This window comes from Oncorhynchus clarkii, unplaced genomic scaffold (assembly GCF_045791955.1).
Source record: "Oncorhynchus clarkii lewisi isolate Uvic-CL-2024 unplaced genomic scaffold, UVic_Ocla_1.0 unplaced_contig_10960_pilon_pilon, whole genome shotgun sequence".
Classification (NCBI taxonomy): Eukaryota; Metazoa; Chordata; class Actinopteri; order Salmoniformes; family Salmonidae; genus Oncorhynchus; species Oncorhynchus clarkii.
The window spans coordinates 62,850-76,095 of record NW_027261105.1 but is presented as its reverse complement, the minus strand read 5'-3'; the positions used below and the strand labels follow the sequence as shown (position 1 = coordinate 76,095).

At 46.6% G+C, this 13,246-nt stretch overlaps 1 protein-coding gene across 1 annotated transcript in view; it reads right to left on the bottom strand.

Moving 5' to 3' along the window:
• Positions 1-1,143: 1,143 nt before the first annotated feature.
• LOC139404860 (pleckstrin homology domain-containing family O member 1-like) overlaps positions 1,144-13,246 on the bottom strand; it is a 29,868-nt gene continuing 17,765 nt past the window's right edge. The window contains exons 3-6 of the mRNA XM_071147393.1: positions 7,574-7,714; positions 6,075-6,179; positions 2,288-2,389; positions 1,144-2,023 (exon numbers count right to left, since the gene is read on the bottom strand). Coding sequence (XP_071003494.1) covers positions 1,235-2,023; positions 2,288-2,389; positions 6,075-6,179; positions 7,574-7,714 — 1,137 coding nt within the window. The 3' untranslated portion in view covers positions 1,144-1,234. The remainder of the gene's footprint in view (positions 2,024-2,287; positions 2,390-6,074; positions 6,180-7,573; positions 7,715-13,246) is intronic.

The window sequence follows — 13,246 nt, the reverse complement described above, 5'->3', positions numbered from 1 at the left end:
ATGGCTCTACAGTAGCATGATCATCACCACTCACACCAGACACACACAGACGCCATTCCGGCTCCATGGCTCTACAGTAGCATGATAATCACCACTCACACCAGACACACACAGACGCCATCCCGGCTCCATGGCTCTACAGTAGCATGATAATCACCACTCACACCAGACACACACAGACGCCATCCCGGCTCCATGGCTCTACAGTAGCATGATCATCACCACTCACACCAGACACACAAAGACGCCATCCCGGCACCATGGCTCTACAGTAGCATGATCATCACCACTCACACCAGACACACACACAGATGCCATCCCGGCTCCATGGCTCTACAGCAGCATGATAATCAATGGCTGCAGTGGCAACTGGCTGAAGACAACTGGCTGTAGGCCTACAGGAAAGGAACAGCCCTGTCCTAGTATGTACCATCTAGTAACAACACAACCCAGACAGACGTCCTCCATTTTGACTGTATCATATGGCTCATGAAACAGACAGAAACACCCTATGGAACGCCAGTGAGTTCTGACTATGTGAACTGGTTCCCCTTGTCCCTGTGAATCATAATGGACCAGCAGAGATGAGGAGTCCACTGAGCTCCATTCCCAGAGCAGCAGACGGAGGGAGGGAGGGAGAATGCTGTACTGTACGGTGGGCTGCTGTTGGTTTTTAGAGTGGTGTTCGTTGGGAATCTGGCTCAGACCAACCTTCCAGTGTGTTGTGTAACAGAAAAAGGAAAACATTGACATTCCCAACATACGGGCTGGTCTGGACACCATGTTTCCCTTCCTGTAATCTGAGTCATCCTCAACCACTGTGTGTCTGTCCCTGGAGAGCAGAGCCCTTCTGATTCCCCGCCCAAACCTTACAACATCCCCTCTTTGACAACCAACGCGGAGGAAAACAACACCCGACACTGCAGCATCACAAGGTCTTTCATCAGCAGGTCAATACAGAGAGACTCCCTGGCCAACATGTACCTGAGTCCCTAGATCGGCCCCTTCCCTTTGCCCCCCACACCCTTCATCAAGCAGACATGTAAGGGCACAGTGGTCAAGCACAGGGGACATCGTTGGGCAACTGAATGTCCTCACTTTGTCACAGCATCAATAAAGTGAAAGAACGCAGAAGGAGAGAAACAGACATATTTAACAATATTGTGGCTTTGCATGTTGAGTTGTTTTTTTGCTCAGGGATTCATAGTCCAGTCTGTGTTGAGTTCTCTGACGGTCACATCATGCTCTTCCTGTAGTCAGTCTGCTTGCCGCTGTTGGAGGGTGTGAGGGGTGAGAGGGAGGCAGGGGTGGTGGGCAGCGAGTCCAGCTGACGGTAGAGCGCCCTCAGCTCCTTCACCTCCTCTAGAACATCCTTGGCCTGACCCCATGTGGACGCTGCCTCCTTCAGCAGCCTCTCTGCCTCCGCCCGGGCCCCGTCCGAGGAACCCTTGGAGCCCTTGGAACCTGGCGAGTCCTTCCCTTTCCCTTTCCCCCGCTCCACCTCCTCCCCCTTCGCCCCCTGCACCTGCATCAGCAGCTCCTGAGTTCTCTCCAGCTTCTGAGCGATTAGGTCCTGCAGCTGGCTGATGGGCGGCAGGTTGCCCGGGGGGGCAGAGGTGGCAGAGCGGGGGATGGATGTCCTGGGTTTGGTGGCCTGTGTCCCGGAGTGTGAGAGGATCTCGTCCATGGAGGCGCAGCGGCTTTTCTCGGCCGGTGTGAGCCTCTTGCCTGGCTGAGGAGTGCAGGACTTCCCCATCGGGCTCCGAAGTTGCTGTTTATCGTCCCAGGTGACCCCGGTATCGCGCGGCAGGCTCTGGGACTTCCCAGTGACCTCTGTGGGAGGCGTTAGACAGATGCTACTGATGGCACCCTCTGTTTTGGACCTGAGGCAGTCGAGCTGAGTGGATTTGTCCAGGTTGGCCCGGAAGCTCTTGTCACAGGTGTCCTGGCCGTCTGTGCTGGGGCTGTCCTCCTCCTGGATCAGGTCAAGGGTCAACATGCCGTCAGAGGTAGAAGTGGAGGCCTGGATACGGAGCAAGGAGAAACAGTCTGTTAGTGATATTAGACACCATAAGAAACACTGAGATCAGGGTAAGGCCCATTGTGATTTAGTTAAGTTAGGATTAAACTAATGACAAATTCCAGTTGAAAGTAGTTTGATCATCACCATGTCCAACCGACTCATTGAATTTAAGCTCAATTGACAGAGTTGGAATTGTCTCCAACCAGCCGTTGTGGTAATAAGGAGGGCTAAGACAAGACAGGCCAGGAGAAGCAGGATACCTACCACAGCCATGATGTGTCCTCGTGTAGGCAGGCGCCGTGTGTGAGGGATCTTAGCCCTGTCCCGTGTGAGGTGGGACAGAAGGTTTTCATCCTCAACCATGACCTGAAAGAAAGCAAGAAAAAAATAAAGATGAAAGAGAGAGAGAGGGAGAGAGATAAAGGAGAGAGAGAGGGAGATAAAGGAGAAATAGAGGGAGAGAGAGAGAGAGAGAGAGAGAGAGAGAGCGAGCTAGATAATGGAACAGTCACGTGGAGTGAGGGGATTGACATGCTTTCACATTAGCCTGAGGGCTGTGTTTGTGTCGGAGTGGGTTGGGTAGTTTATTGATCAGTATTATAGACCTAATCATGGATTGATTATCTACAGGCATGAGATTCACTGGGCCAAATGGGCCACAACAATTTGCATAAGGCCTTTGGAAACAGGCCGCTAACCTATAGATAACCTATAGCTAACCTATAGCTACACTAACAACCAAAACATCTGCACTGTTAACTAGTGATAACACTCTCCACTGATGAAGTGAGTTCAGCCCTATAGCTAACCTATAGCTAACATATAGCTAACATATAGCTACACTGATGACCAACACGTCTGCACTCTCATCTGGTGATAACACCGTCTCCACTGATGAAGTGAGTTCAGCTGGAGTGTAGTTTATTCACTGGCTAGTGGGACTAAGCAACATGTCATATTTTATCCGCTGGGATTTTATGTCTAATATCAATGTCATAATTGTCAATTGGATCTGAAAGCTTTTAACCATTACATTATCAGGTGGAACGAGAAAAGATGGAGATGACCAGCATATGTGTGTAGTTAAGAGCACTAGGTTAGCTATCCAGGCTGCATCACAACCAGCTGTGATTGAGAGTCCCATAAGGCGGTGCACAATTGGCCCAGCGTCGTCCGGGTTTGGCCGGTGTAGGCCGTCATTGTAAATAAACTCCCAGTTCTGTGCTGCCAATGACTGGAACGAATTTCAAAAATCACTGAAGCTGGAGACTCATATCTCCCTCACTAACTTTAAGCATCAGCTGTCAGAGCAGCTCACAGATCATTGCACTGTACACAGCCCATCTGTAAATAGCCCATCGAACTACCTCATCCCCATATTGTTATTTATTGCTTTGCACCCCAGTATCTCTACTTGCACATTAATCTTCTGCACATCTATCACTCCAGTGTTTAATTGCTAAATTGTAATTATTTCGCCACTACGGCCTATTTATTGCCTTACTCCATTTGCACACACTGTATATAGATTTGTTCTATTGTGTTATTGACTGTATGTTTGTTTATTCCATGTGTAACTCTGTGTTGTTGTTTGTGTCGCACTGCTTTGCTTTATCTTGGCCAGGTCGCAGTTGTAAATGAGAACTTGTTCTCAACTAGCCTACCTGGTTAAATAAAGATTAAATTAAAATTAAAATAAGGGTGTATTTAAGGGCACTAGCGTTGCTATTGTACACATACATACATTATGTGTATAAAACACTTTCAACCAATGTTGCATTGCAATTCAATGCAGGTTTATCAACATAGATCTACAGTACGTGTGTACCATCATGTAGGACTCCACCTGCGATAACCCTACAGTTGAGAGCAATGAAACACCATCCTGGTGAAAGAGTGAATCCCGTCTCTGATGTCATCAGGCCATTGAGCAGCAGAGACACTGGAGCCCTGGAGGTAATTGATATCTCTCACAGTGCTGGTGCTGTTGTTCCGAGTCCATCCACACGCCTGACCAGTTGTCCTCTAAATGTATTTTATTTTATGTGAAAGTAGCTCCATGTTGTATTCGTTCTGTTTCTTTAACAGTGATGACATGGATTTGGATAGTCATTGTGAGAGTGCTTCTGCTTCTCCCATCTATAGCTGTGTGATAGGGACCTGTACAGTTTGGGCAATCTATAGCTGTGTGATAGGGACCTGTACAGTTTGGGCCATCTATAGCTGTGTGATAGGGACCTGTACAGTTTGGGCCATCTATAGCTGTGTGATAGGGACCTGTACAGTTTGGGCCATCTATAGCTGTGTGATAAGGACCTGTACAGTTTGGGCCATCTATAGCTGTGTGATAGGGACCTGTACAGTTTGGGCCATCTATAGCTGTGTGATAGGGACATGTACTGTTTGGGCCATCTATAGCTGTGTGATAGGGACATGTACAGTTTGGGCCATCTATAGCTGTGTGATAGGGACATGTACAGTTTGGGCCATCTATAGCTGTGTGATAAGGACCTGTACAGTTTGGGCCATCTATAGCTGTGTGATAAGGACCTGTACAGTTTGGGCCATCTATAGCTGTGTGATAAGGACCTGTACAGTTTGGGCCATCTATAGCTGTGTGATAGGGACATGTACAGTTTGGGCCATCTATAGCTGTGTGATAGGGACATGTACAGTTTGGGCCATCTATAGCTGTGTGATAAGGACCTGTACAGTTTGGGCCATCTATAGCTGTGTGATAAGGACCTGTACAGTTTGGGCCATCTATAGCTGTGTGATAAGGACCTGTACAGTTTGGGCCATCTATAGCTGTGTGATAAGGACCTGTACAGTTTGGGCCATCTATAGCTGTGTGATAGGGACATGTACAGTTTGGGCCATCTATAGCTGTGTGATAGGGACATGTACAGTTTGGGCCATCTATAACTGTGTGATAGGGACATGTACAGTTTGGGCCATCTATAGCTGTGTGATAGGGACATGTACAGTTTGGGCCATCTATAGCTGTGTGATAGGGACCTGTACAGTTTGGGCCATCTATAGCTGTGTGATAGGGACCTGTACAGTTTGGGCCATCTATAGCTGTGTGATAGGGACCTGTACAGTTTGGGCCATCTATAGCTGTGTGATAAGGACCTGTACAGTTTGGGACATCTATAGCTGTGTGATAGGGACCTGTACAGTTTGGGCCATCTATAGCTTTGTGATAGGGACCTGTACAGTTTGAGCCATCTATAGCTGTGTGATAAGGACCTGTACAGTTTGGGCCATCTATAGCTGTGTGATAGGGACCTGTACAGTTTGGACCATCTATAGCTGTGTGATAGGGTCCGTGTGTGTGTGTGTGCGTGCGTGCGTGTGCGTGCTTTCGTGCGTCAGTGTGTGTGTGCATGTGTCCATCCATGTGTGTGTGTTGGGGACTATGTCAAATGTGTGTGTTGTGGCCTTATATAAGGGTGGTGTTGACACAATGCGTTAAGTGCATAAAAGCTCAGAAGTGTGTGTGTGTGTGTGTGTGTGTGTGTATATGTGTGTTTTAGTGTGTGTACATGTTATTTCACATCAAGCTGCTCCCCTACCGTCTGTCTATTGATGTCATCAGGGCAATTGACCTGCAGTGAGAAGGAGGGATGAAGGATCCATCCCATCATCCCCAAACAGAGAGGGAATCCTTTGATCAGCTGCCTCAGCTAGAAGACTGTCACAGCTGTCACTACCTGTCTCTCTACTTTATAGAGGTCATTTCATCTACACAACACTAGACTGAAACCCAGAAAATGCCCTCATCAGGAAACCAGTTTAAGATAGAATGGAAGATACGATAACAGTTCCTTCTATTTCTGAAGCACTTTATACATGTCAACATGCTGTGGGAGTTTAGTGTCGGGTCATGAGGGTGTGTGTGAATGAGGGGCGGGTCAATGGATTCCATTCCTCAAAAGTGCATTCAGTAAGATATCCTCTTGCAATTGGCCATGTGACAGATGAAGTGTTGTTTATAGGAGAGAGAGAGGAGAAGGAGAGTGGAGGTGCACAGAGGGGTGTGTCTCACCTCATCCAGGATGCTGTTCTTGGATCTGGTGATTGCTCCATTTAAGGCGTTTATCCAGGACTCCTTCTCCTCTGGACTAACAGCCAGGAACACCAGGTTAGGGACCTGACAGACACAAACGAGAGAGAGGGAATGTAAGAAGCCAGGGCCTTGCACAATATTGTGTAACTGAGAATGAAGGGAGTGTTGAAAATCCTAACATGCATGATTCTCAGTCAACCATCTGTAAGGGATACCTTTCATATAGGTACCATTCCAGAAACCCATATCACTCACGCACACATTCACACACAGATATGACCATACGGTGCTCTTTCTCCCACTGAGGCTACAGGAAACTGCAGCTGTGTGGAGACTCTGAGAATCTCTCTCAGTCTGTGTCTGTCTGTGTGCTGAAACACAAGCTTCCTCCCCTGACAACCCAACATGATACCCTATCCTCCTGCTGCTCTGAGGGTTCTGGGAGATCCTGCAGATGGTGTATGTGTGAGTGTGTGTGCGCCGTTTTGTGAGTGTATGTGTGTGTTAGGGATGGGTATGAGTAATGGAGTACTGGAACGGAAGTCAATGCATGACCTTTAACCAGAGATTACGTTTGTGTCAATTACTGTAAAACTATTTGGTGGATTGTGCTTTGTGGCTGCCTGAACAGGACTTGGAGACCATGTTAGTGTTCCATTTGTATATGTGCATTTGCAGGGCACGACAGAAAAGAAACCAAGCCAAGGGTCATACAGGTTATGTCTATAGATAAATGGACACATATTTTTTCCCAGCGGGGGTCTTGTGTTCTACATATTATTTAAAAAACGGATTTGAGTACTCAAAGTAAATAAATATGCGAGTACTCAAACATTAAAAAAACGTCAAATGCCCATCCCTAGCGTGTGTAGGGGTCATGGGGGAATCACTGCCTCACCAGAAGAGCCTTTCCATGTTTCAAAGGTGGACTGGACTGGCAAACTGTCAGATTTCAAATGGTCTACAAGCATGGGGAATTTGACACTTTCACTCTGTTTCTCAAGTTAGTCTGTCCATCAGCGTTGGTGATCATATACTGGGTGTAGGAGTTGGAGGTGTGGCGAGTCTGGAACACAATGTCCCTGTGAAAGGGAGGGAACAGAAGGAGGGAGGGAACAGGGGGAGGGAGGGAACAGAGGGAGGGAGGACAGTGTCTCTGGGCAGAGACAGAGGTGGGAGGAGCTAAGTAGAGTCAAAGGGGATCATGGCTAATGACTAAGGACAGGGTGTACAGGGTGGTGGCCCGGTCTGGCGAGCCGAGTCAGGTGAGTGTCAATCAGCCTGTCAATCAATCTGGCTGCTGTAACTGATCTGACTATGTTAATGTCTGGCTACAGTACCGTGAAACTCATCTCAACAGTGTATTTAAGATGTAAGTATTGATTGTGTTGCTATTGTGGTACAGTACTTTGAGGTACAGGTTTGCTCTTTCCAAGGTTCTAGATCTGGGTTCTTGTGGACACTTCCTGTGGACCCACCGTGTTGCCTGGGGTTCTGGAGCGCAGCAGGGTGAACTTGCTGTGGTTCTTCTTGCTGCGGCTCTTGGCCTTGCGGAGCTCCTCAGAACGCTCGTAATCCGTCAGGTCAACCACCTCCTGGATCTTCTTCTCATCCTTCACCTGCAGATAGACAAAATGGACAGATGTTTCAGATAGACATAATAGACAGATGTTTCAGATGTTTGAGATAGACACAATGGACAGATGGCGATGTTTCAGATAGACAATGGACAGATAGCGATGTTTCAGATAGACACAATGGACAGATGTTTCAGAGACACAGTAGACAGATGTTTCAGATGTTTCAGATAAACACAATGGACAGATGTTTCAGATGTTTGAGATAGACAATGGACAGATGGCGATGTTTCAGATAGACACAATGGACAGATGGCGATGTTTCAGATAGACACAATAGACAGATGCTTCAGATAGACACATTGGACAGATGTTTCAGGTAGACACATTGGACAGATGTTTCAGATGACACAATAGACAGATGTTTCAGATGACACAATAGACAGATGTTTCAGATATACACAATGGACAGATAGAGATGTTTCAGATAGACAAAATGGACAGATGGAGATGTTTCAGATAGACACAATGGACAGATGTTTCAGATAGACACAATAGAAGACTTTTCAGATAGACACAATGGACAGATGTAGATGTTTCAGATAGACACAGTAGATAGATGGAGATGTTTCAGATAGACACAGTAGATAGATGGAGATGTTTCAGATAGACAATAGACAGATGGAGATGTTTCAGACAGACACAGTAGATAGATGGAGATGTTGAACAGAAAGCTAAGACTCCAATACAGATGTCAACTTCAACAGAATGAACTGTATGAACTGTAATCGTGTATTCTGTGTCCCTGAAAACTGTGAGAGAGATACAAAGGATGTCCCCCATGTGATGTGTGAGGCTGTATGGTGTAAAGGCGGAGCTAGCAGGCACGAAGTCACTAAAATAGAAACAAAGGCAGTCATCCAATAATGCTGCAGGGTGCAGATAGGGCAGGAGGCCATCAATTCTTGAAGGACACAACCGGTCCGGAACATGCTGGACTAATCACAATGCGCACAATAAGCCCCAACCCCCAACCCTTCCTAGACACAAACTCCCTCCTGTTCCGTGTTGTTAATAACTTGTGTTATTAATCTGACGTCCCCCGCCCCCGCCCCCGCCCCCACCCCACCACCAAACACATCCCAGGACAAAGGCAATAGACTGAACAGGCAGCACCCAGTGACAACACAACAGCTAATTGGATTAAGGTCAGACACGGCTTTGTGTCTGTCCACAACAATCCTAAAACCACATCAGGAGACCACTTATGAGGTCTGGGAAAAATTTGAGAAGATTAGATTTTTGGATATAGTTACCCTTAAATTCAAGTGTACACCTAGCAAGAGGCTGTTGTTTAGCGTGTTTTTGTAGCACACATATGATGGTAGAGTTTGCTAAACAAATAGCCACTGGATTTATGAAAATAATAATTATATAATTCTGCCAGGTCAGCATAGGCTACTTTGTAGTTAACATTTAATTTAGAAGTTTTTGGGGAAAGCCTTTCCATCTACCAGAAGACTGTTTTCATAAGCATCATCGCTAACTGCTACACAAAGAGGTAGATGTGCTCACCTCACATACGCAGACAGGGGGATTTCTCGTTGCCTATTCAGGAAGTTGCAGGAAAAACGAATCACTGATGCAGTCTGTTCATTTCTTATGATAAACTTGGGCAAATGTAATTGATATCCTACTAAGTTCAATAAATGTTTGAACATCATTGAATTATGTTTAAATCTCTGGATTCGGTGATTCCGTCCACTTTCTCCACATCACAGATTTTATGTAGCCCTAGGTTTGTAAGAGGTCACCAGTAAAGTGTCACCATCTTAACCCTCCCCAGGTGGCATGGTGGCACTGTGAGTTCAGGTCCGGGGCAGCCAGTTGCCAAATGGGGCACAGCTGTGGGCCTATGACACAACCCCCACGGGACCGTCTATCGTGGGACAGTGTGACGACATGACAGCCCTCCTCCCCATAAAGTTAAACGTTTTATTGGGCGTACAAAAAACTAAATTAAAATATTGTTAAACTTTCGTACATAAATGTGCCTCAGTGAGTCAACATACCGCTCGCTGCCTCTCGTGATTTTAGTTTTCTGAACCTTGGTGGAGCCTTACACACTCCTTAGAACAGGGTTTCCCTAACGGGGTCCTGGGGACCCCCAGGGAGGCACGTTTTAGTTTTCTGAACCTTGGTGGAGCCATACACACTCCTTAGAACAGGGTTTCCCTAACGGGGTCCTGGGGACCCCCAGGGGGGCACGTTTTGGTTTCTGCCCTAACACTACACAGCTGATTGATGATGAAATGATCAACTAATCATCAAGCTTTGATCACTTGAATAAGATGTGTAGTGTTAGGAGCAAAAACTAAAACGTGCAGCCCTGGGGGTCCCGAGAACCGAGTTTGAGAAACGCTGCCGTAGAACAATCCAAAGACCTGCTTGCACTGAGACAAGGCAGATATCTGTTTGTTATCTAGCTGGTAAGCTAATGGTCAGACAGCCAGTCAGGAAAAAGATGAATACATGTATTTAGAAAATGGGTTTATAAGAATACTTATTTGTGCTTTCAGACAGGAATAACAATTCAAAAACAGAAATGGTCATTTCATAAACATGATACTTTTGGGTGATTTAAAGTGTTTACAAAGGATTAGATTTCAGCTATATGGCATCGCTGTTGGGAGATGTGTTGTGGCCCTGGGTGGGTGGGTGAGTTGGGCTGTGGGTTTAGGATTGAAAGAGTAGATGGCACCCGACAGAAGGTTTTGGAGATATCATAACCCTCGGCCACCCCCCTCCCTCCCAACACATGTCCCCCTCAGCGCTGACACTCACTTTGGTTTTAATCCCCCCCCCCTCCACACACACTTTGTCACTACTCATCAGGGAGGGGGGGCCCTGAGCCAATGTGATGTTGGAGCTCAGAGCCACAAAGCCAGACTTGAGTCTGTCTTCCTCTTTCTCTGTGACAGTGTCTGGGACTGATAACCACAGACTGTATGCATCATACTGTCTATCCACCATAATGTATATCCACCACACTGTCTATTTCCCATACTGTCTACCCACCAAACTGTCAATCCACCACACTGTCTACCCACCGTACTGTCTATCCACCACACTGTCTATCCACCACACTGTCTATCCACCATACTGTCTATCCACCACACTGTCTATCCACCACACTGTCTATCCACCACACTGTCTATCCACCATACTGTCTATCCACCACAATGTCTATCCACCAAACTGTCTATCCACCTAACTGTCTATCCACCACACTGTCTATCCACCATACTGTCTATCCACCAAACTGTCTATCCACCACACTGTCTATCCACCATACGGTCTATCCACCATACTGTCTAACCACCATACTATCTACCCACCACACTGTCTATCCACCATACTGTCTATCCACCATACTGTCTATCCACCAAACTGTCTATCCACCACACTGTCTATCCACCACACTGTCTATCCACCATACTGTCTATCCACCATACTATCTACCCACCACACTGTCTATACTGTCTATCCACCATACGGTCTATCCACCATACTGTCTATCCACCATACTATCTACCCACCACACTGTCTATCCACCATACTGTCTATCCACCACACTGTCTATCCACCATACTGTCTATCCACCATACTGTCTATCCACAACACTGTCTATCCACCATACTGTCTATCCACAGACACCAGTTCTTTCCTCTCTCTTCTACTGATGAAAAAGCTAATCTTGTCACATTCATTCTGACACCTTTAAGTCACAGGACTCTGTCACCTTGTCATCTTCTATGACTTCCTGTGGTTGAGTGGAGAGACACCATGTACTGTCCACTGTATGATTTCAGAAGGGAGAAGACCAGACATGGTGTGACCGTGCTTTGCCTCAAACATCACCCTGGTTGGTTTACTGTCAGAAAGCCTCTCTCAACTGGTTCCCAGCTCACAGCAGGACCTGCGCTGACGTCACTTGATCCCTCAGCACAACTAGGCCCTCGCTAAGTGGCAATCAATTTCCATTAGTGGAGCAGGATAGAGACTGACCAAACTGTGCAGAAGCTGTAGGACACACGCATGGCTGGATGTAAGGCTGGACCTGGGAGACAGCAGGACAAGATAGGCAGCAGGGCAATGCCAACGCTAGTCCAGTCAACTGACTCTACACTCTTCTTCCCTCTCAGAGGTGCCTCCAGAACGCAGTGGTCAGGCCAACATCGTCACTCTTCTTAGAACTCAAAGGCAGCATATTGCAAGACAGCAATGTCTGAACCTACTGGATAGAATGGGAGAGAGGAGGGAGTGTCACATAATACTGGTTCAGTTGGGTTTAGTGGTCAGGACAGGAGATATATTAATACTGTGTCAGATGGGTTTAGTGGTCAGGACAGGAGATATATTAATACTGGTTCAGATGGGTTTAGGGGTCAGAACAGGAGATATATTAATATTGGTTCAGATGGGTTTAGTGGTCAGGACAGGAGATATATTAATACTGTTTCAGATGGGTTTAGTGGTCAGAACAGGAGATATATTAATACTGTTTCAGATGGGTTTAGTGGTCAGAACAGGAGATATATTAATGCTGTTTCAGTTGGATTTAGTGGTCAGGACAGGAGATACCTGTATATTAATACTGTTTCAGATGGGTTTAGTGGTCAGAACAGGATATATATTAATACTGTTTCAGTTGGGTTTGGGGATCAGAACAGGATATATATTAATACTATTTCAGTTGGGTTTGGGGATCAGGGCAGGAGGAGACTCATTGAGGCTAGGTGACCTCGGCTAGCATCAAGACAGACCAGGGTATCCTCTGAGGAGAAGCCTATCTGATGTAGCCTCAACAGAGCCAGAACCTGAGCCGGACTCTGCTCACGTGACGCGTCACAAGTAGGCGATAACCAAACAGTGTGTTTGTTAAGCTTGGAGCCCATATCTGCTCACCAAGGAACATGGAGAACACATTGTCCCCTCGTCAAGCTTGGTTTGGACTCTTTTGTGAAGGAGGCCCTGTTTCAAGACCAGCCATTAAACTCCAGAGGTGGAAAAACAACAAGCACTGTGTTCGGTGGCCCTGATACCTGCCTAGGAAGAAACGGATATCAAAACGCCATCTTGTCCGGCTTTGTTGGAGGCTCTTTGTAGCATTCAGTTATTCCAAGGCTTGGCCCTGGCTATACATAGACCCTCAACGAGAAGGAGAAACCCAAGTGCTCGCCACACAAAAGATGCCGGTGCTAATTTTGGCTGAGGACGTGCTGTGCCGACAAAACTACGGGGGACTTTTTCCGTTGCGGATTGGGGGGGTGTGGGGAATAATTAACAGCTCTTATGTATTGCATTGAGAATAAAGTAGGGGCATCCCTTTTCAAGGTAACACTTTCTAAAAGGATGAGGCCCCTCCAAAATATCCCCCAATGATAATGATGAATGAAAAAAACAGCATATTGTGGATCTCTCTTCTACCACTCATGATCATGTATGTTTTCCAGTGGTATAAAGTATATCTGTGAGGTCACAAGCAGGCCTGAAACACATCAGATTATGTAT